Source organism: Lissotriton helveticus, chromosome 2_1, assembly GCF_964261635.1.
Source record: "Lissotriton helveticus chromosome 2_1, aLisHel1.1, whole genome shotgun sequence".
In the NCBI taxonomy this organism is placed as follows: domain Eukaryota; kingdom Metazoa; phylum Chordata; class Amphibia; order Caudata; family Salamandridae; genus Lissotriton; species Lissotriton helveticus.
Window position 1 is genome coordinate 1,635,925,823 of NC_136059.1, and position 23,365 is coordinate 1,635,949,187.

The 23,365-nt window shown below is 43.0% G+C and overlaps 1 protein-coding gene across 1 annotated transcript in view; it reads right to left on the reverse strand.

The window, feature by feature from the left end:
• Positions 1 to 1,196: 1,196 nt before the first annotated feature.
• The window catches only part of LOC144820295 (calcium uniporter regulatory subunit MCUb, mitochondrial-like), a 290,551-nt gene continuing 268,382 nt past the window's right edge, over positions 1,197 to 23,365 (reverse strand). The window contains exon 4 of the mRNA XM_078677877.1: positions 1,197 to 1,330. Coding sequence (XP_078534003.1) covers positions 1,197 to 1,330 — 134 coding nt within the window. The remainder of the gene's footprint in view (positions 1,331 to 23,365) is intronic.

Below are 23,365 nucleotides of genomic sequence, written 5' to 3' on the forward strand. Positions count from 1 at the left end.
TATCAGAGGCCTTTTTATTTCAACAATTAAGAAACATAGTCTACTTCTAGTTAGTTTCTTTTTGTCAGCTTGGAAAGTTGTTGCATGAATTGGATCAACACTTCTACCTAAACCTTACATGAGATATTCATTTTTTTATTAAATTTGGACTTTGCAATTTAGAATCATAGTTTATGCGTCACACGTGTATAACACCCTCTTCTTAACTAAGTGGGACAAATAACAAAGATGCCGTTTTCCAGCCATTTTGTTATACCTTATACAGGTAAATTGGGGGGGGGGGGGGGGGGAGTATTTTTGCTGGTGGAATACACCAACATAGCCCATGTTTTAAGAGTGAATTCATAGGAATTAGAAACCTGGAATGTTGGGCACGCCATTGAAGACAATGGAGTGGCTAAGGGCAAATAATGGCTGGTATAAGCATTCTATTCCAACATTCAAATGCTTGTCTTTCTGTTTCCCCCTTTTTAATTTAGATTATTCTACCCTCAGTACGTGGAATATTCTAATAGTCTTACAGCGCTCTGCCATCGGATATACCAATTGTCGAAGGCCTGCGGCTCTGACCTATAACTCCGATTCAGCCAGTACAGCCCTTAGCAGTTGGCTATATAGGAGGGTGGGAGTCTGTGAGATTCCACTGCAGATGGGCTGCTATGTGTGTCTTCTGACTAATGTAAAAAGGAAAATTGTAATAAACAAATGCGATATACAAAAAAGTACTGAATGCTGCAGTGAAGCCACTGGGCTGAGTTAGTATGATTATGTCCAAGTGTCTACGAGCAGTCAGAAATGTCTGCTAATATAGAACAGGATCGCATTCCACATACTGCATTGAGGCTACAGACGTCTGCTTTGAGATGTCCAGTATATTGCATGCAGGCCTTTGATTGTATGTCTATACTCTGCCCTGGCATTGAGGTAGAGCAGGCAAGATACTAACAGTTGCAGAAATTAATTTGAGTTCTGGATGGAAAATTAGAAAATGCTCTGCATAGGTGAAATGACCATACATTCAATTTGCAAATACCAGGTCCCTTGTCTTAGTTGGTAAACACTAAATGAGACATCTCTTTAGTAAGCTGTAGCTATCTGTGAACAGTACTTATTCTTAGTTCCAACTTTTTGAAGGACAAACGCTACAATTTAGTTCATTAGTACCTACAGAAAATATTGTATTTCAGAGATGCTTTTTAAATATACTCAATCAGCAGTTTCTTACCTACTATCGGCGGTTCAACCTGGTATGTGGCGTTGTTAATGAGAAGAGTAAAGTTATTCCTCAGCACAACTTCCATCAGTGTATTTGAAGATATTCTGGCACCATCTATAGGAGAAGATGAGACTGTTTCAGATACCTCAGCCTTTAGTTTCAAACAGGCATAAATTCAAAGAATAAGCAAAATATACACCTTCATTGACTATTGATTGCAATTTGTTATTAGCTATACTTGGGTGATGAGATATCTGCTGTACATTCAATGATGTAATACCAACCGCGGCCGCTGCAGGTAAAAGTGGTGGGGCGCTGGGGCCAGGTGAGTGGAGATTTCAAGAGACGACCACGAGGGAATATTAAATAATTAATGAATTTCCCCTTGTGGTCTTCTCTCGAAATCCCCCCTCACCTGGCTCCACCGCTCTTACCTGCAGCGGCTGCTAGATTTGTTTTTCACCACAGTGTACAGCTTTCCGTTTAAAAAAAAATGAATTGTTAATGTATTTACCTGTGCGCTCTATGATTGGTTTCAATCACTCCATCTGTGGGGATGTATACAAATAAAATGTACAAATGCTAGTGATCATGAAAGGGGCCTTCTCTTGTGTGTTTTGGCATAGATGGTAGAAAATCAGCTGCAAGGCAGAGTGCGTAAATCAGGTCATTGATACGAAGTGAACAGGAATTTGGGCTCTTTGCAAGGGACACAATCAGCTCACAGCAACAACAAAAAATGTCTTGATATATTCAAACTGTAGGTTGTTCTGTACTGTATTTATTACAGCATTTATACGGCACTTGCTATCACTGTGTGGTTTGAAGATTTTTTTCCTTTGGTTTGTGATCCTACTTGGGAAGTGTTTCCATGTTGTGAGTGATGACAAACGAGGTGCATTTATTGCATTCTGCGCCAAAGCTCTGAGCATTGCGGTGGATGATGAGGTGTGACAGACACGTAAATAAGTTTGAACACGACCCACTTCAGCCCAAAACCTTTACTAAGCGCTGTCCAAACGCCAACTGAGGTGCTCCTAAGACCACTAGAATCCCTGCTCAATTCCTGTCCAAGTCACCACAGCACAGCTGACACAGGAAACACAGGAGACGGTCAGTCAACATTTACCAAGCCAAGTGGCACAGACACTGTAGGAGTCGGTTGCAAGGCTAGGGCAAGGAGCAGAAACAGCAGCACATGGTTCAGGAGAAAATATTTTGTCTATTGTGCTGTTATAGAATGACTGCTGATTCATGTAAGTAAGATAAACGTAAGTTTAAGAGGGAAATATTTGCATTTCACTATATAATACATTTCTACTTGTTTGGGAAAAAACAGAGATTTTCTAAACTCATGTCAGAATAACAATTTTTTTCTATTAACATTATATGGCACTCTGTTCACAACTTTTCAAAGCACATTAAATTGTCAACTCATGTAAAAAATAAATAAATAAATAAATAAAAAACGTAACTTGTGCTATGTGAGGCGCTCGGATACCTGATTCGGTTCGGGTCTAGTTCGCGCTATATAAAACTCTACAAAAAAAAAAACAACAAACCGGATAATGTACAGTTATTGTCAATAAAAAAAGCCAAGCACTATTATTAATCAGAACATGAATTCATCATTAGACTGTGTTATCATGCACTACAGATCGCAACCCCTAACAAAGATATGTAGTACACACTGGCGCTTGCCTCAATGTAGGTTTGGTTCAGTGCACTTTCTAAAGAAAAGGCATCTTTGATGCTCTTATACCTTTTGCCTTCGTGGACAGATCTGCACAAAACAAACGTTTCAAAATGCCAAGTTTCTTGAAATATGTCCACGGGAAAAAAGCTAAGGAGGTGGGAAGAGGAGAGTGAAAAAGTGTTTCAATTCCCATTTTAGCTCCTATAAGAAATTTTGCCTAAAGACAGAGCAAAAACTGCTGAATTGATTTACAACAAACTTGCAGCGAAAGCAGAACTACTCAGAACGCCTGCTTTTTTTATTTAGTGTAAATCTGTTCAGTACTTTTCAGAAACTAACGATTTAACGGGTTAAAACTTCTGTTGCTCTCTGCTGTTCGAATTCGCAAGTCAATCCTGTCATTCACATTTTAAAATGTTTACCCAATGTGATTGGCTGGTTTAAGGCTGTTTTTTGTTTATTTCGGTAATCTTGAAACTTCCAAGTCAGTACGGACTTGACAGTTTCGCGCAATGAGAAAAAAGAATATGCAACATACATGAAGGGCAAAACCCAAATGTAACTGACCCCAGAGCAGCGTTGAGGGATGTCTGGACAAGTGGAAAAAATTACACAGCAGTGCTGAGAAAAAACACTGCCTTTTTAGGCATGCAGATTACAAACTGAGGCGATTTAGTAAACTCGCCAGAAACAGCTGGATTCGACCAACATTTTGTCCCTGACTATCAAGTCGCAGTCGACTTGAGAGCTTCATGCTGTGTAAAAACAAAATAACAAAACATAAGAACTGACCCATACACCCAGACCAGAACCTGGGTCAACTTATAAAACAAAAGAACAACGGTCCTTTAGGTAATAAATAAACCACAGATTTATGAAATCTGCTGTAGTTAGATATAACCACAACGGGTGCCTGTCAGCTCCATTAAGGGTGCAGAAAAGAGTCAGGCAAGGTTGTATTTTTGCTCCATTATTAGTTATGCTACGTATTAATAATCTAGGCCCTTCCCTGTGTAAGGCATCCAAGGATATACCTCGGGTTGTCTCGCGGCTTATCTCAGCCCTTATATACGCCAATGATTTTGTCTTGATATCGAGAACAGCGGTTCAGGGTTCATGACTTCCCTTGATATGAGGATAAACTACACCAAATCCCACACCATGGCTACTGGCTATAAAATTATACCCCAGCAAAAGATGTTAGGAGAAAGGTAGGCCTGACCAGAGTTTCTAACTTTCCATACTTGGGGTTATTTTTGATGGGAGGGGTTTGTGGGTCCCGCAAAGAGCCACCAAAAGAAATCTTTTGGCAGGATCAGTAGCCTCTGTATTTGACTTAGGAAAAAGACTGGTGGCAAAGTCCATACAGGCTATGTTAAATTTTACCGAGCGAAGTGTCTATCTTCTACTGGCAACGGCTGTAACTTATGGAGCTGTAAGAACTGTGGACAGATTCAGCGAGTGGAAAACTGCTTCTTTAGAAGATTGTTGTTAATCCCACAGTCGGCAGCCACTGCACTAATTCACAAAAAATTGGGGCTGGAGTATATCTCCGATACTTTGTCCCTCGCTCCTTTATTCAGATGTTGTCGAATCTGGTTAAGCCCTGATCTATCTCCAAATGCTGGTGAATACTTATGTTTGCTTCAACGTGACCAGCTTTCTGTCCGGTGCCCTTAGATGTAGGGAAAAGCGTCTGAGATGTGGAAGTCATTCGTGAACTTGATAATTGTATAGTTCTTTTTAAATTTGGATTCTAAGATTACTGAAATTTTGTTTATGACAATTGTTTTTAACTTATTTATTGCCTCTGTTTGTATGTGCGTGATGCTTTTACTAATCGAATTAAGTATTTCAGACTATGAAACCAGCAGTACCAGATCCACAATATATATGATAGTGTGTCCGTAAATGAGACAATGGGCCCAAAATATCATGTCAACTTGATATATACTCTCATAGCATCATGATATCAAAGTAGAACAATCAGTGTGTAAGGCGCAAGGTGCAAAATAAGTGCTCAGTGCAAATGAATTAATTTACATATATATCATTTATCATGAGGTATTCATGTTAAGTCTCAACTCCAATCTGAGTATATGAGTGTTCTTAATTCTGTTGATTGGATAATCCCCATTGGTAACTATCAATTAGGACTGTGCAGTTAAGACACAGAGTGAACCTGTGCCAAAGGCTCTGTTACTGGTGCATGGAGCAGACTTCATGTAATGGCAGACCATTAGGATTGGATCCACGAGCTTGTACACAGTACATATTGCGGCTATTGCAGCTTAAGGTCATCTGTTGGTCGGTGCTGTCCTTAAGAGACCCTTGGATCGATTCTGCTTGGGACGAAACAGACATACCCATGGAATCATCCCATCAACAGATTTAAGAACACTGATATACTCAGAGTGGAGGCTTAATATGGACACCCCATGATAATAGGATGTATATATGTAAATTCATATATTTGAACAGAGCACTTCTTTTGCATCTTGTGCTGTCCAAACTGATTGTTCTACTTTGATATCATGATACTGTAAGATTATATATCACGTTAACATCATGATTTTGGCTTATTGTCTCAATTATTGGTACACTATCAAACCCATTGTGGATCTGGTACAGTTGGTGTGATAGATCTGTGGTTCAACTGCGACCCATAGGGCCATTGTTCTTATATAAAAACAAGCAGCACAAGCAAAGCTAAACACTAAAATGAGTATCTCGCTTTGCTAGGAAAGGCGGGAGGTAGAGTGCAGGATCTGAAGCAGGCCTGGCTTTGTGCCTTGACTCTACTGTGCAGCACACCCCACAGGTTAGGCACAAGGGCTGACTGCAAGCTGGGCCCTGCACCAAGCCTCAGCTGGGCAAAGCCAGAGGCTGTGCAGCTGGGCTTAGGTACCCAAAAGGATGGACAGCCTTCACCCAAACCCCGCTGCTCACGGCTGAAAGCATTGTTCATTGGGGGATGGACAGCCAAAATGGGTTGGGTGCAGAGTCTGCCCTTGCTGTCAACTCCTGGCAACTCAGACCACCTGCCATAGCCACTGTTATCTTGATCGCTCTTTTGTTTGTTTCTGCAACTTTTCCTAATTGGTGTTTAGAGCATGGAGAGTGGTCAAAGTTATGGAATGTGTTGTGTGCTTAGATAATCATAACTGCCGAATTTCAGTGACTTGACGAGCTTGAGTCAAAACTACAACTCACTTTCTTTTTTAAAAATGTTCCCAGTGAATAAATATTAAATGGCATTGTGGGTGTCACCATTGTTGTCATCATCCAGACATTGTAACAGGGTCCTACAGGGTTTGTGGACGTGAAGTAATTCAACACACTACACCTGTGTCCAATTTTCTATCACCAGTCAAGTGATAATGATATAACTTTTGACCACATGCCTGACACATAACACAACTGTCAAGTCACTAACATTTGCTGGATGTTGAATTCTTTTTTACCTTTATTGATTCACCTAAAAAAACAAAATTAGTTCCTAGACTTTAAAGGGTCACCCTTTTATAAAATCTTGAACACTCTCCAAAAAGAGTTGCTATTCCATTCACTTTAACAGTATCACCAATTTGAAGGTTTCACATGACCCACAATTTTAACCCAAGATGTTGACAGATATGTATTTACCACTAATAAGACATCTTCTGTCAGACCCAGTCTTTATTTGGCTGAATTACTCTACACACCTCCCCGAGATGAGCACAATGGCATACAACATTAGGGTGACTCTTAAAATCCAATGTAAGTTAGAACACCTCTAAGTGGGTCACCCTTACATTCTACATTATTCTACTACCTGTAATGCCTCAAAATCTTCTGCGAAGTTCTGGAAATAAACATCCACACCTCATAAACATCCTCATTACATAGAATAAGTGTACAGCACTGTGTTACAACTATTTAACATGGGCACATGCCCATAAATGCACTGGTGGACAAACAGATCTTGTTTTTGCCTTTCACACAAATTCTTTGCAACAGGGATTGGCTTTAAGCCGCAACCTACTTTGAAACATGACTCTGCAACCCACATCAGGTTCTCTCTGCATTTATCTGGTTTACCATGAAGTACTACTTGCACTTCAAACTTTACTGTTAGTTAATATGGTATGCTGTTAGATCCCGCGGTTTTAGTCAGGCTAAGACGAATTGAAAAGCCAGTCAGACCCATAGTTCCAAATAGGATGAGTATGATACACTTGTCCGATAACATGTGCTCACCCTCTCGTAGCCTGGCTCAAGCAGCCAGGCTTATCCTCTGGGCTCAAGTGCAAAGTGTTGGCACAACACACCCCACTGCATTTGCCACAAAAAGACTCCACACCATTTGCATATAAACACTAGTCTTTGTATTACACACGCACTGAAATAAAACAAAATATACATTGTATATACAATTTATAGTTATACGCAATTGTCAAGCTTCTCTATTGAAATCACAACAAAACACAAATTGTATATCCACATTACAGTTATATGAAATTGTCAGAATTTCCTTTGCAGGAAGGTCAAACAGTCACTAGTCTCTGACTACACCTTGTGACCCAGCCACTCAGTCTTTCAACTCTACCAGCCAACGATACACGTTGCCACTGCTGCCGCCCTGTTTACTAGCCATTTGGAACCCCCTTACATGGAAAGAAACATTTACTTAGTTTTGTTTATCCAGATTAGACATCCAGGTGCCCAATGGCACCTGCACGAGGGCGAGATCACTATCCGCCCCATAGAAAAAAGGTTGTGACACAGGAACCTAGTGCGCTCCCTGTCTGGAGAAATGTTTTCCCCTGAAGCGAAGGTGTGATGTGCAGTAGACCCCCGGCAGTCAGCTGCCACTCTGGTCTCGCCACAATGTTTTCCAAAACAAAGCACTCTGTGGCGTGGGTCCAGGGAGAGGGAGCCAACGACCTCGGAAAGAGGCAGCAATGTTAGGCACTGTGGTCCTCCCAGTCTGGATGCCGAAGAACGTCTCAGCCCCCAGCTCAGCTTCCCTCTACACCCCTCGGACACCACACGCTCTGGAGCACAAGCGAGCAAAGTTGCCCTTGGTTACAACCGCAGGTTGCTCGGACTCTACAAGCTTCCTCGCACTGCTTAAACTCCTCACATCCCGGTACCTCAGATGGCTGCTGATCTTTGCAGACATACTACTCTTGCACAGCAAGATGATGGTGTATGTCAGGATGGTCCTTGTTCCAACCACAATCACTTCCACCTGTCTCCGCTGCACCCAGTGTGGTCCTTACGATCCTTGGAGACCGTGAAATCCTTCATGTCCCTGGGATCTTGAAGACAACAGGCCAGCTCACCTGCAGCTGGCACTAGCTGCAGGCCAGCAATGTCCAGGCAAAATCCACCAAGTGATAGTCCCCTTCTTGGTGCTGACAAGCTCCAAGCCACCACAAGTCTACTGACAGTCCAGATGCTGTCCCTCCTTCCCTAATGATTCCTTGTGTTAATGTCCTAGTATCGAACCAGCGTAGTATGATTTCAAATCCAAAAGTGTCTCTACTTTCGAGGCCAATGTCCCAGTAGTTATACCCACCATGGCCTTTTAAGATACGATCAGTTCAAATGGCCACCACAGAGATGCAAAAGCCCTCTGTAAATGTTGTCCTGTCTGCCATCCTACCCCGGGAGGTTTGATCACAATTCTTAGTGGGGCTAAGACCCTGCCCCTTCAAATGCAGGTGCCAATTCCACCCCCACATAGCCATCCCAGAAAGGCCCGTCAGAGGTCTGCAGTTTCCTGGGAACCCCTAGTTTATGTCCCTCTATCAGGAATGAACAGTTGTGGCTATCCCTGTAGTACCACAAGCTCCCTCCAGGAACAGAAACGTTCTGCCATCTTGGATGTTACTGAGAATGGTGCAGTGCAAGCAAAATGTGCTGCCAAAGTGTGAAGGTTTGCCCGTGTGAACTTGTTTCCTGTTGTACGGAGAGTGTCCAGGAGTTACCCACATCTACTGAACAAAAGTAGCACCTCAACCCCTAGATGTGGACCTGTGGCAAAACAGAAGAGGATTGGACCTCCTGTCAGTTACCTGTGTGAAGACTTGAACGGCTAGACCTGCTCTTACTTGTACCCAAGCCTAAGAAGTGTAGTCCATAGGTCAGTTGGCGAACCATCTGTCTTGTTACAGGGACATCAAAAGCTGCAAGAGGTCTTTCTCCTGGAGTAACCTGTTTTTCAGTTATAACTGGACCTGGACAGGACCTTCCTGGAGTGCATCTTGCCCCCTAAGTAGTAGCGGCCCTTTGAGGGAGTTCCGCGAGGCTGTGGGGCGGGGGACAGGCCACACCTCCCAGCGGAACTGCCTCCACGGGCCGCTACTCCCCCTAAGCGCTGCCCCGAGTACCTGGGAGCCTTAGAAGTGACTTGGTGGAAGTGTACCAGAAAGTTTGAAATGTTCGGAAAATTCATGAACTTGCAAGACCTGTGAAGCTTTATTGGGACCGCGCGGCAAAGGTATCTAAATTCGAGAGGAGTTTTCCAGATACATCTTTAGGCTTGCCTCACTGGAAGATCTTGAGCACCATAAAAGAAACTAGTTCAAAGAAGAAATCCTGCCTGGACGAAGGTGCAAAATGTATCTGACTGACTAAAGGACCCCAGTAGAAGCAGCCAAATTGTAATTTGAGCTTTTCCCACCAATAGTTTCAGCAGGACCTCAGCGAGCAGATATTTGACTTCAAGATGACTTCATCAGATACAGCCGTTAACCTTTGCCTGCTGATGGATCTCGACTTCCATAAAAGTCAGATGGCAAAAATGTTGGTGGTGGTGGCCACCACCTGCAACCACGAGCACAAAGTAGGCACGGTCTGTACGAGTCAGTTCACAGTGTTCAAAAGAATACCAATTGAAAGTCTGGTGCCTCTAAACCTCCTGCTTGTTGGCGGCTTCTGGGGGACAGGTGTATCCCCACTGCAAAATATAAGAAACTGGATAAAAAAAATAGCTGAGCGAGTGGCCTAGCGGTGGTGGTGGTGGACTGTGATTAGAGCGAGAAAAATAAGGAAGGGGAAAAAAATCTCATATGGGGTTATTTTTGTGCAAAAAAAAAAAAAAGCAAGAATAACTATCACCAGTGTTGAACTGTCGGTCGGGCACTCTGGCACTGCTAGATGCGCCAGCTTGGAAGGGCTTGCATATGGGCTAGTTTTTTCGGTCCACGGGATGAAGAAACACCCCACACAACTGACCTTTCAAGCTGGCCCAACGAGCACTGCCAGTGTCCAACAAGCCAGTTGAACATGGACTACCAACGAATGCATTATGTAAACAAACTGGATATATGCTGCTCAGTTGTATTATACTGAAGCAAATACACAAACTACGAAATCTGAAGCCATGATGGGTTGATCGTAAAAAAAACTTTTTTAAAAACTGGTTATTTACTCACACAAAGCTCCCCCGCATTGTTATTCTATCTCGCTACATGCATTTAAAGCCTTGTGCTCTGGATATGATCATATTCCTTGATGGCTACTGTTCGTAAAAAAAAAAAACATAGCATAAACCATGCATGAAGATCCGCAGATTGCTTATTATCATGTTGATAACTATGAAATCTGAAGCCCTCGCGTTCAAGGCAAGAGAATACGTTCGCCTTTATCACGCACAAAAACTCTTTGAACATAATGATGGGCAATCTTGAAGAGTGACGGGCAAAGACAGCAGGCGAGCTCCCTCCTATTATTCTATAAAGCCGCGGGGAAGCAAGGGACCGTGTAGATTTCAGCTGAAGATGTGCTACCTCCATTCTCCTAAACCCGCCGGGAGAACAGCTTCCAAAAGATTCGGGGACGTAATGGAGAATTAAGCGTCTGGGATGTTTATCTGCCACGGCACTGCCAGACAGCAGCCTATTGTTAACTATAATTCTCTTCCCCTTGTCTTCTGGCCGCACAGGAGGGTTGAGAGCTCCAAGGAGGAACAAGGCGAGCGGGAATAAAAGGGCTCGATGAAGAAATAGCTGGTGCTTTTAGGAACACAAATGGTGCATTGCTCGGGCTTGCGAGTGTAAGAGTTGGGTGCATAACTGGTCTTTAAATTATGCATTAGTCATCGAAATATAAAATGTATACTCCCGTTTCGCGTCTCAGTGTGTGCCCAGTTTTATTTGTTTCTATGTGACTGTACGCATTGTTGGCAAATTGAAGGGCATTCTATTCTGGTAATCAGGCGCCATAAATGTTTAAAACGCAACTGCAAGAGAGAAACCTCTGACAAATTGAACACAATTTTTTTCCGAAAAACTGCAATCCAATGTGAGCCTAACCAAAAAGAAATGTTGTTCATTATTTTTTTTGGGGCTTGCTCTTGTTATTAGCTGTGCTGAGTAGCATTGCACTTTTTACTGATGCTTTCCATATATTTACTATGCGCACCAAAAGTCCAAATACAGCATACAAACTGGAATGAACAGAGGAGTTGTAGTGGCTTTTCGGAATAGTTTGTTGATGGGCAGTGTCGGATAAACAAAATACATTTTCTGATCCCAGAAGCGAGGACAAACCTATTGCATACCAAAGACTACAAATCCATTTTTAAAAATACCCAGGTGAGTCAGAGTACACAAGTGATGATAGCACGTACAGAAGTATAGAAATCCTCTAATGGTGCAGGTCTGTTTGCAGAAAAGTTTGCTGGTGCTTTAATTGTAGACTTGTGGTTGGCTTGAGATGCACAAATCGCTCCAGTATACTCATTCACTCCAGCTCTGCAGGCTGTCCATCAGTTAGTTCTCTTATGCACATCACCAGTGTATGTGCATCACCCACAAAACTAGACACACTGAAAATAAACATATTTAGCCAAAAGACCAGGTCCATTCAAGGAAAAAATAGCCAGCAGAATCTTCTCCAGAGCAGCACTCACATTCGTAAAGCCCAAACATAGTACTATTTCAAATTAGTCACCCGTTAGTTCAAGTCACACTACGATCACATAATAAAAGCAGAAGACCTACAACTGGAATAACATCATTATAGTCCTACCTCTTCTCATGCTAACAATCATGCTGCCACTTCAGCTCACAACCTCCCTGCTCTGAGCACACTTAGCTGTGATCATACATGGCGGTTCTACTTCAAATCAAGGTTTACTTTTGAGCATCACTACAACAGCACCACATGTGGTAATGGTGCCATAGGGAAATCCAATAATAGGCAAAGTATGCCATTGACGCTGGAATTCCCGGTTACCGTATTTCACACCATGAAGTCCAAAGCTTATAGCGGCCTGCTGCGTTTCACAACACTTAAGTAGGTCTTCAGTCTCCACATTGAATCTTAGGGTACGCCTAGTGGTTAAGAACCTCAATACTGCCGATACGGAGGACTCATGCAATTCTCTTTAAGAACTACATTTTTCTACTTTCATACTTGTGTATCTAATACTTACCGAAGCCGAAAACCCTAAAGATACAAAATACCCTAAACACCAATGACAACAGACAAGCTCAAATCTAAGAATAGCTCATAGCAATCGACCTGAACGGGTTCACTCCTCAACCTTCGAATAACTCCAAGTTTCTTGGACTCCATATCAAATGCACTCCAAGTCCAAAGACTCAAACAACTAGCAACATTCAGGCAACTTTGTACCAGTTCTCACTTCTTCTCCACATCATTGTGTATCTTCTAGAGACATACTCCAGAACTGTTGTTGTTCAAGCACGGGCTCTTCTCTAACTGGATTATGGCAAAGCCTTGACCCCAGTGAAAAGCATTCGCCACCTAGATACTTGATTCAAGGGACTGAGAAAGGACATCTATCATGCTTCAGGAATTCCACTGGTTGCAATGCCCCCCAACATTAACTTCCAGATGTGTGGCATTACCTTCAGGGCGGTTGTCTCCAACTCACCACCCACCCAACCAGGCAGACAAGATCAAGATCTCTTGTGGCCAACACAATACACTCCTATTCCTACGATTTAAATCAAATAACGCCAAAAGAAAACAATGAAAAAACAAGTTTCCTTCTTCTGGCCATCTAGGATCTAAAATTCTAACCGCTCTGGCAAGCAGGATCACTACTCCATTTCAGAAAGAAGCTAAAGACACACTGCAACAAGTGACTAGATACGTGACGGGTGGTGACATTATTCTGTACAGATTGCAGTCCATGCCAGGTGCCCTCGTGACTAAACAGAAAAACCTGAATAATCTTCTATATTTTATACAGACAAATGCTAATGTTTTTTTCGTTCCCATTTTACTCTCCTGTGGAAATGCACACAGACTTCACTTTGAACAGTAATGGCTTGCAGTGAAACCCACACTTTGGTAATTTGTTTTCAAAGTACTGCTCACATGCTGCTTGAACATTCCAGTATCCCTTTCTTTAGGGCTCATTATTGGCCTCTTACTATTAGCGCTCCGCTTTTGGAAATTATTCAGAAGCCGATCTTTTCGCAGAAATCTACTAGTTTGTAGAAGAGGGGGCTGGCATGCTAAATGATTGAGGAGCACACTGCTAATAGCTGAGCCAGCATGCCCAACTTGCTTCTTCTAGCTGTCATATATAGACTTCACCCGCTCCCACTTGCAGAAATTTTGCCCTCTGACTCCATGCTGATGCAAACACATTAGATGCGGCATCCATATTGATGAAATGATCCGCCTTCTGTGGGTCCAGCAGTGGGTGACGCCTGCCCCTGTGCAGTATTGAGGACTGCTACTTCCTCATCTTCCTGGCTGCTCTATATCAGAGTGCCCAGTTTGGCCCACATTGGCATGTTCTTTTAGCCCCTTGCTCTTCAGTCAAAAGCTTTCAGTTTTCAACTGACCCATCCTGCAAACCAGTAGTGGGTTTTGGTTTTGATGCTCCAGATCCTTCAGCATGGCTGGTTATTTGGGAGTTTAAGCTTGTACATGTCAAACTGAATCTGGGTGCGTTTGTGTCTAGAGTACTGCTTTTCAGAGCCCCTTTCATTGTGGCGAAATCTTTGTAGATTGTGTAATCTTAATTTGAAGTAACCTCTGAGTTCAGGATTAGTCTGTGGGACAGTTGTGCATGACTGGCCGTGCCACCCGATGAACTTGGGCTTTTGAGCCGTCCCTTCTGCTGGAGGGGCAGCGATTAATACACTCCTGTAACATGTTCCCAAACTCAGTATCCGGCTGTGGCTCTGTTTAATATGAATACTCTATTGTACAATTCAACACTGTATAAAGAATGGATGGCTTTCTGGTGTGTTCCAGACTTCAGGTTGTTCTGCTCAACACAAAATAAATGTTTTTATTAATAAAACAAGTGACTAGTAATCATAGGTGACACCATCAACAACATCCATCAGTCAATTCAGCTATACATTTCTCTAATTTCCACACTCAGCTTTTCGCTTAGACAGCATCACACTGTTGGACAACTTAGTTCACACTCTAGAAATACATACATAAACTTTTGATGATTTACATTGAACTTTGAATTAGCATTTCTGACCTTTAGAAGGTGAGAGAGAGTGCATCCCAGCACCAGCATGCATTCTAAATGTTATAGCTGGGTAAGCTTAATTCCCATGTACTGAACAAAAAACCCCTCCGTCAGAACTTTTCAAAGAACAGCAATGCCAGCACACGTGTGTTTGAATTGTTTTAAGGTGTTAACGAAAGACCAGGTGGGTATATGAACTGTATCTGCATTGAACCACAATCAAGATGGTTCAAACACCTGGTAAACCCCCACTGCACAAGGGGCGGATGGATTAATGAAGGGTTGGATATTACAGAGTTGTGATTCCTTCTCCTTCTTACTGACTTCTAAACAATGGCCCCAAATTCTGTGCAGCAGTAAGCGAGCAGTTAAGCAAATGCAAGATCATGTTTAAGAAGAGATTTACTTCACTTCCCAGAAGACACCCTGTAACACTAGGAGATCTCCATAGTCATAGTTTTTTTATGCTAATTCACATAACACAGGCCACCAAGGTACGAGCTTGCGGCGCACCTTCTGGTCATGTCCAAATCAGACAAGATTATATTAGTGGCCACACTATGCAACATTACCAGAAATTAACACCTCATTTAATCAGACAGTCTTTCCAGCAGTATGGTGAAAAGGGGTCTGTCAATTTAGAATACCCTTACATTGGTAATGCATAACAGCCATAGCTTCAATGCCCTGGCACCAAGGTAACAATATTAGTATTACGTCTCCTCTAACTTCACTCAAATACCGTTTTTAAATATATTTTCAAAAGTCAACTATTTTTCCCCAAATATTAGCTTATGAGCTATGAAAATACATTCATTTTCCTACACGAATACAACACATTTTTCAATTTTGCTATACATATAATAATTCATCCAAGCAAGAGCTTCAATTGTAATATGCTGGGCTGCACACAAGAGAGCTATTTGCAGCCAATGTTATTGCCAAAGTCTTGAATGTGTGTGTGCAGTCTTTGAGATGTGCAACTAGACAAATCGATCTTCTGCCACTTAAAGATAGACAACAAGCAATGACAATGCCAATAGATAGGCTTGTACAGGGCAGGACTGGGAACCGAAACCAGCCCGGCAAACTGCTCGGCAGGCATCACTAGGAGGAGAGGGGGGTTGTGGCCAAACGGTTTGCTAGGGCCGGTTTGGGACGATTTTGTTAGCAGGGGGGCCGATATTGCTAACCCCCGGTAACAAAAACGGTCCCCCAGGGGTAGAAAACCGGCCCCTACCCTGGGGGCCAACCGGGGAAACACCTGGTGCCCGCTACGGCCAGTCCAACCCTGGGCTTATAGATGAAAGTGCCTCCATAGTAATTGAATGGTTTAGGCACTGAATAAGTCATCATATATGTACCTTGTCACTTATCATTGCACTTGTACATCCATTAAACATGGATTCATTCTTGCATTCACCACTTACACAACGACAAAAAAACACAAATTCGGCCACATAGGCAAGAAAAATGAAAAAAAGAAAAGTAGAAAAAAGAAAAAATGCTATCACCTAAAAGTGGCAGGCATACGCTTGCCAGAGCAATATTAAACAAAGCAGCAGGTGGACATTTTGCAATGATATTTTTAGTGTATTGTTTTATAGTCCCTGATGATTGCATCTTGCAATGGTAAAAACAATGACACCATAATGATATTATCATTCCCTGGTGGTTGGCTAATTTAGATGCAGCGGCTGTGCAAATTGAGGTACACTGCAGATGAAGTGAACGGCAAGCAAGCACTGACTTTGGAGCTGCGGAATGCTTTAAACATGAAAATAAAAAGATAAGGAAATAAATAAAACTACACCTAAAAGTAGAAAATGGAACACTAAAGGACCGGCCTACAAGCCTTTGCAACGAAGCACACATTTTGAGATGGATGTCCACATGTGATCAGTTAAATGTTATAACTCACAAGGCAAGAGAGTTAAAGACTGAAGTGGGCTGATTAACTGCCCCATACTGTCTGCGGTCATGAACAGAAGCAGAGCGTGAATGACACTCAGACAGATCAATAGCAGAAGAGGGCTGACCCAAACTCCGTCTGTACATCTATGGGATGTATATTCATATACATGTACTTACTTTTAATGATTTTTTCCTTGCAGACAATTAGCTCGTCAGGCCTTAAGATAGAGTCCAGCAAGAATTACTGCAGTGCAAATCTTACACCCCTCAGGCTTGTCAGAGGTGATAATCAACACAAAACACCATGCCTAAAAACTGTAACCTGCATGATTTCTTGTAACAAAATATACAAAAGTACGTGGGTGAGTCCTTTTATAAACATAGACAATTTCCTGTTCTGGATTTGGTATAGGGATAAAACAGAATAGTTAGGATTGGTATGAATCCTCCTTCTTATAAGTGATTCATTTCTAGAGGAAGAGCAGTTGAACCTCCCTCCCCTAAAAAAAACCCTTCTTTCTGCCTCTTTTACAGCGCAGTTTTAATGGCCCAGCCATTGGTATCATATTACTTTATTTTATTTGGGGAGTGGAGGGGTGGCTATTACATTTTCCATCCGTTCCTATCATTTTTTGAGAAGATCCCATAAAACACACTCAGTGTTCTTTGAATTCTTAAATGGCTCCCAGATGTACCAGTCTGACAAATGTAAATCACCTTTATTTGTACGTGCTTCTAATACCTCGCCGCCAAGTACACTCCTTTCCCCTCCATTTATGAACCTATTCCGTAAGGAGAGATTAAGGTGCTGCATAGATGGTGAACCGAAAGAAAGACATTGGAGAATACATTTGAGTTTCTATTTCAGTGATGGTAGGCAGTGTCTAAACCAGTGGTGCTGGGACAATTTTTAGAGTGGGGGTGCTGCTGTTAATATGATATGACTGAACTCATAGGAATTGTGAAAAGTCCAAGCGTCATACAAAAAACAAGTGTAATAAATAAGCCACGCCCATGCAGAATGGCGAATGGTAAGGATGTGGCATGCAGCTGGTGGTGCGTGGCATGTACCTGGTGGTGTATTTTGGAGCACCTGTGTGGTAGCATACTGTGATTTACAAACAACACATTTTCCACTGAAATGACCACTAAATGTGCCAACACATGTAGTTTTACTGGTACAACGATAAAGCACAGAAATGCTAATGTGTAGAAATTGGGTTTAAACAAATATGTATAATTTGTGCATCACTAAGTAAAGTGTCTTGATCTGTTTTGATCCTATTAAAATCTTTGTTTCCCTCACACTTCAGAATTACAAAAAAGTGCTTCATTTCTGCTTACCTAATTGCTGATATAATTTGAAATGTGTGTATAGTTCATTTCTCAATATTTAAATGCTGATGTGTGTTAGAAAAAAACTAACATGCTACAGCCTTTCCTTTCGTTTCCTGTACCCCAACAGAATTATCACCCAGATTACTTTAACAAAACACTCTTATTTTGCAGTCAGAGAAATATAAGTACACTCCAGTTTCCGAATAGCTTCCACAGGATTTTGTCGGGAGATATAGCCTGACATTTAACCTTTGTCTTTTAATACACAGCAAATGCAACAAGGTAAACACAACATTTAGAGGCCTATTTACTGCTCCTTTACTCTCTGAACTCCCAGCATGATTACTTCTAGGGGTGCTGCAGCACCCCCTACACCCCTACTTACAGACCCTATGGTCTAAGCTACAGATGCATGAAGGTGCAAGGAAAGACAAGGCTCACCAATGAGGGGACAGGATGTGGCCTAAAGGCTAGAGTGGTCGACCGCGAATCTGGGGAACCGGGTTCAAGTTTCGGCAATCACACTTAACATCATGTGGTTCTGGGCAAATCACTTAATCTCGCCCTGCCTAACAAAATTGAATGTGTCCATCTGTAACGCAACTGGTGCTTATGTAAATCTCTCCGATACCGGAGGGTCAAGTATGCGCTATATAAAACTCCCAAAAAATAAATAAATGATGGCACACGATCTGGAGAGCTGTTCAAATCTCTCAGGAATGTAATGTAATACCCCACATTTTATGGAAGAATACATTGGTGTGTTAGTAGTAACTCTTAAAATGTAAGCACACATTTTGCCAGTGAAGCCACTGCCATTTTAAATGACGGTAAATCAGTTGCAGCAAATGTGATTCACTCTGTTAATCGATTTACTAGGATTTATTTATTTTTTAAATATATTTTATTGACAGTTTTTCAGTAGCCGTTTTACATCCAGTTTTGCAAAGGATATTGATGCAGAGTACATTTACTGTGCCACGACATTGTCATATTTCTGAAACTAAAACATATTCAACAACTTTATTGTTAACCCACCCTCCCCTTCCCCTTCCCTGTCCTCCCTCCATTCCAGCTTCCGATACAAAGGTTCATTTCCCTATGTCACATAACTTTTCAATAAATGAATGCTCACTTATAGTCTAACTCCTCTTCAATCTTATGTATCACTGCTAGAGATGAGTGTTATTGTGGTGCCATGAGATGGAGATACCTGGTTCCCTTGCATAGCTATCAGCATGGTGAACCATGCTATAATATCCTCTTCGGCTTTAGCGTTTTGTCTGATTAGTTTTATTCTCACCAACTCTGCTATCGCCCACTCACATACATCCCGTTCTCCACTCTGTGTGTTTGGGGGGTTTAGTGTTCATCCATGCAATGACCACACGTCGTCGAGCTAGCACCAATCCAAGATTGGTTAGTCTTCTGGTAACCAGTAATGTCTGCTTGATGCCGCTAATCGTCGTCCACCCGGTAACCTCCCGCAGGTATGAAATGACCCGGTCCCAGAAAGGGCGCAGCAGTCTACAGGATCATATAATATGAAGAAAATTAGCCCCTTTCTATTTACTTCAAGGGCATTCATCTTTGTGGGATGGGTTGATTTTGCTGATCATGTGTGGTGTGAGATATACTTGATATATTACATTATATTGGAGAAGTTTAAATCGCATGTTTGGGCTAACCTTTCGCACCCCTTCGAGTACTTTCCTCCACTCAGTTGGTGTGAGGGTTTCGTCCAACAGTGCATCTCACCTCTGTTGGATTTTCAAAGTCTATTCCGGCAAGTCATCTACAAGTGCTCTATAAAGATGAGAGATTAACCTCCCTGCCCCTGCCATATATAACAGGACTTTTAGGATATTAGAAGTAGGGTGTTCCTCCGGGAAGCTCGGCCAAAGCTCCTGTGATACAATAGAAATGTTCTCATTTTGGAGGAACAGACCGGGTCCGAGATTAAAGGCCTCCTGTGCTTCTTCTCTAGTCAAAAATCCACCGCCTAAATAGAGGTCTCCTAGCGTCTGTCAGCCTCTGTCTTTCCAGCGTCGGATTGGCATAGAGTGTTGTAGGGCTCATAAACACCGGGGCAAAACGATCATTTTGACTATCGCTGTACTCCCCATAAGAGATAATGGCAACTCTGTCCAAAATCGTAAATCAATAATCAAGAGTAAGGGTTATGCCAGGTATGCACCGGGAGACATTCCACAAATAATTTCACATTAGAAGTAATGATTCAGGCACTCTTCTTCCAATGGTCTACCGTCAAGGCCAAACAGTTCCGTTAATATAAAGATGGGTGGAAGGAGCGTCAAATTCACAATAAAATCCTCAGTTCAGTACTGTTGTCCATGATTTTTATTATTCAAAATCTTTTTCAAACTGACTGGGTCACTACAACGGAACATCGTATTGAGCCCCGCAGCCCCTCCACTGCCCACCCGATGTTGAGGTAGTCTGCTTCTGTTTGTGTCAGTCGAATACCCAGGTATCGTGCTTCTTCTTCTGCCCATGATAGTTGGATCCGTGGGTATGCCTCCACCTGGACCTCAGCTAGTCTACCAATGAGAACCACGCTAGACTTCTCAGCACTGATATGCAGACTGGAGACATCGCCAAAATTACGTAACTCTGTCATAAGTAGAGGGATAGAATTCTCCGGGTCTGTCCAATAAACCAGTACGTCATCAGCGTACAGCGAAGTCACCTGGTTGGTTTCCCTCAATCGGATACCCCATGACTACATAGCTACTCTCAAACGGGCTGCCAGTGGCTCCATGGCTATTGCAAATATAAGGGTGATAGCGGGCAGCCCTGACGAGTGCCCTGCTGGAGAGAAAATTGCCTTTATACCATTTTCCCTACCCGCACCCTGGCAAAGGGGTCCGTATATAACAACCGCACCCATTTTAAGTATTGCTCTCCCAGTCCAAATCGCCTCAGTACCTGCCATACGAAAGACCAATCCACTGAATCAAATGCCTGTTTAATGTCTAGTAATACTGCGGCACAGTCAGTGGTGCGTATTCGTGGAGCATGCCAGACAGCACCAAGCAGCGAAGATTATATGACGTGCTCCTTTTGGGTATGAACCCAGCCTGATCCGTATGGACAAGGTAGGAGCCTATCTGCAAGTATTCGCTAAGCAGTTTCACGTCTATATTGAGTAAGGAGAGTGGCCTGTAGGAGCCAGGCAGATTTGGGTTCTAGTCTTTCTTCAGGATCATTGCCACTAGTGCAGTATTCATTGAAGGTGGTAGGAACCCTTTCTCTAGTGCTTTATTATAGACTTCTAGGAGTCTATCAGTCAATACTAGGGTGAATTTCTTATAAAACTCTGCTGGTAGTCTGTCCGCAGACTGTCCCTCTGCCCGTTCTGGAAAACCTATGAAGTGAAGATTGTTCCTTCGTGATCGTCCTTCCGCGTCCTCTGCACGATCATCCAAACGCACCACTCGTTTTTGAAGATCGATCACACAGGGTGGACAGGTCCATCTGCAGGGATTCCACTGTGCATTCCGTTGTAGTGACCCGGTCAGAAACCATACTCAGGTCACAGCGAAGCAAGTTTGCGTCAATAGCGATGGCATCGAATTTGTTGATCATTTTGTCTCTTGTAGTATTTATAGCCGACAGTACATCTGCTGTGGAGGGGGACTGGTCGTCTGTCTCCGGGAGCGCTTCCACACGCATGGTCGTGGCCGCCGTTTGTGCCCCAGTATCCAATGGTAATGCTTAGTTGGAAGTTTTCTTGCCATGCACCGCCTTGCTACCTTTCTCTTTCACCATCGTGTGCTGCGACCTCTGCACAGATCTCCGATATCTGGTAGCCAGAGCTGTTGCGATGTCTTCTGTGTGCCAGTCTCTCAATCCACAATAGTGAAATATCCTGTGATCACCAGCAGGTTGCCCAGGGCTGTAACAGGTAGGGCTTTCGCGCCCGCCAGTGATTGTTAACTGTGTTCCCCACCAGGAATCTTGTTAATGCAGAAATGTTTCTTACAGGGAGGTAAGTTCACCCCTAAACAGGCTCAACATGTCATACTTATGTCTTAATGATTACAGCCTCTCAGCCCGTCGTGTGTGCGAGAAGTCTTTTATCGGGACCCAGGGAGGGCGGTGTCTCACCTTGACTCACAGTTCGTTTATAGGCAGGGCGGAGCCTCCTGCCTCGGTGCTAAAAATCTTATGATGTGTCCGCTCAGCAGCACACCCATAACTGCAGCTTGGAGCACTGAAAGAATAAGAGGAAACCTCCAGCTGTGTCCACTCACAGTGACTGAAATCACTATTAGCCCAGAGCGGCATCACAACTTCACCTCCATCCGGCCATTAAATTCTCTCTAAATTGAGCAAGGCAGTTGAGCCCAATTCCCACCAGGAGCATGTCTTGGGCGGCATAAATCTCGGTACTGACTCGTCTCGTCAGCGTGGTCCAGGCCTTCGATGGTTAGTGTGCCAGTCGGCCAGCTCCCCCACACTCACGTTGCAGCAATCCTCCGGTGACCAGTCCCCACCGGCACCACACGGAGTATGTTGTTTTGTGAAGCCCAGTCCTCTGACCTCACCTTGGATACCGCGCTTCACTGTGGGAGCACCATCGGATGGTCCACCACGTATTTTGACTCTGCACTCCGGGGCCAGCATTTACTCAACAGGGAGGTGTTTCCAGATGCTCTGGTATCTGGGCTCCTTCACGGCGCGGAGGGCCCATATCATGATTATAGCATGGGGGGGCACTCCGTCCGCGTAGTCCCCCTCCAGGCTCCAGATTCTCCCCAGTCAGCCGATATCAGGGTCCCAGGCCTCCTCCGAGGCGAAGAAATGATGGCTGCTCGCCCTCGTGGAGCGCCGCCTCTCTCTCTGTCGCCTCTTCGATCGCCACCAGCACAGTGGGCGAGTGGGACGAAGGGTGGACAGGTTCTGGATTTAATCCTTTTCTTCTCTTTGTAGCACACAGGATGCTTTTGGATTAGTTCGCTGACGGGAGCTTCATGGAGGCATGTCTAGTCCACCATCATGTCAGGCCTTGCTAGGATTTATCAAAATAGGCTTATGCACCTCACTTAAGACAGTCGTCAAGAGAGGGTTTACTATGATCTCTTTAATGCTCAGAATTTCTGGTTTATTTTCAGAATATTATGAAAAGAGTGCCATAATACGAGATTGAGTGGAAAGCAAGAATTAGGAGATTCTCCTTTTGTTTTGGTAAGGACTCTTTATCTTACAGTAATAGCTCACTCAGTCACACATTGCTGCGAGTGAATGATAATGAAGGCACAATGTTTCTGGTGATGAAAGGGCAGACAAGTAGTGATTATTTGCTGATGTCCTTAATTGCAAAGAAGCAATTGGAAGCTAATAAATCCCATGAATGGCATGGTGACCTTGAAAGTGATAAGAGATCCGAAATGGGGAAAATCTACACAATGAGTAATAAAAGCACACTCAAATATTATACAAAGTAAAATGTTATAAGGGTTTTGGTAAACTTTGTGTCTTCATTTTTGTTGCTAGTAAAAAGGACTTAAGACTGTGTACTTATTATAGATACTTGGATGCTAATACTGTAAAGAAACAAAATACGCTTGATAGATTAAAGAATTGCTCAATCAGGTAAAATAATGGTGGTTGTATAAGAAATTCGATCTCAAGGGAGCACATACTCTGATCAGAATTAGGTGTGTGCAACATTTGAGTTATTTGCTTTCGCAAACTGAGCGAAATTACACAA